Source organism: Calidris pugnax, unplaced genomic scaffold (genome assembly GCF_001431845.1).
Source record: "Calidris pugnax isolate Ruff unplaced genomic scaffold, ASM143184v1 scaffold132, whole genome shotgun sequence".
Taxonomy (NCBI): domain Eukaryota; kingdom Metazoa; phylum Chordata; class Aves; order Charadriiformes; family Scolopacidae; genus Calidris; species Calidris pugnax.
The window spans coordinates 1,514,378-1,514,732 of record NW_015090910.1 but is presented as its reverse complement, the minus strand read 5'-3'; the positions used below and the strand labels follow the sequence as shown (position 1 = coordinate 1,514,732).

Here is a 355-nt window from a genome sequence, read left to right as displayed (position 1 = left end):
GGGGGGGGGGGGGGGGCGCGCGCGGGCCGGGGTCACGCGGGGAGGGCGGTGCCGCCGGGCGCGTGCGCAGCGGCCCCGCGGCCTGTGACGTCGAGGCGCCGTCGCCAGGCCTGACGTCACGCATTGCGTCACTTTCCAGCTCCTCACACTCGAGTTCCCGCCGACCCTCGAGCTCCTCGCTCTGAGGGGGCGGCCCGGCCCTGTGTGTCCCCCCCCGGCCCCTGTTTTCCTTACATTCCAAACTGGGGAGGATGACGTGAAGAAAAAAGCCACTTTTTAGCCAGATGAAAACAAACCAAAAGAGTTTTGTCTGTCACGGTTGAGTGCATCACCACAGCAGAGACAGACATCTAGT

General features: G+C 65.4%; 1 protein-coding gene across 1 annotated transcript in view; it reads right to left on the bottom strand.

Moving 5' to 3' along the window:
* The window catches only part of TMEM30A (transmembrane protein 30A), a 12,731-nt gene extending 12,607 nt beyond the window's left edge, over positions 1–124 (bottom strand). The window contains exon 1 of the mRNA XM_014949305.1: positions 39–124. Within this exon, the coding sequence (XP_014804791.1) occupies positions 39–124 (86 nt within the window). The remainder of the gene's footprint in view (positions 1–38) is intronic.
* Between the last annotated feature and the right edge of the window lie 231 nt (positions 125–355).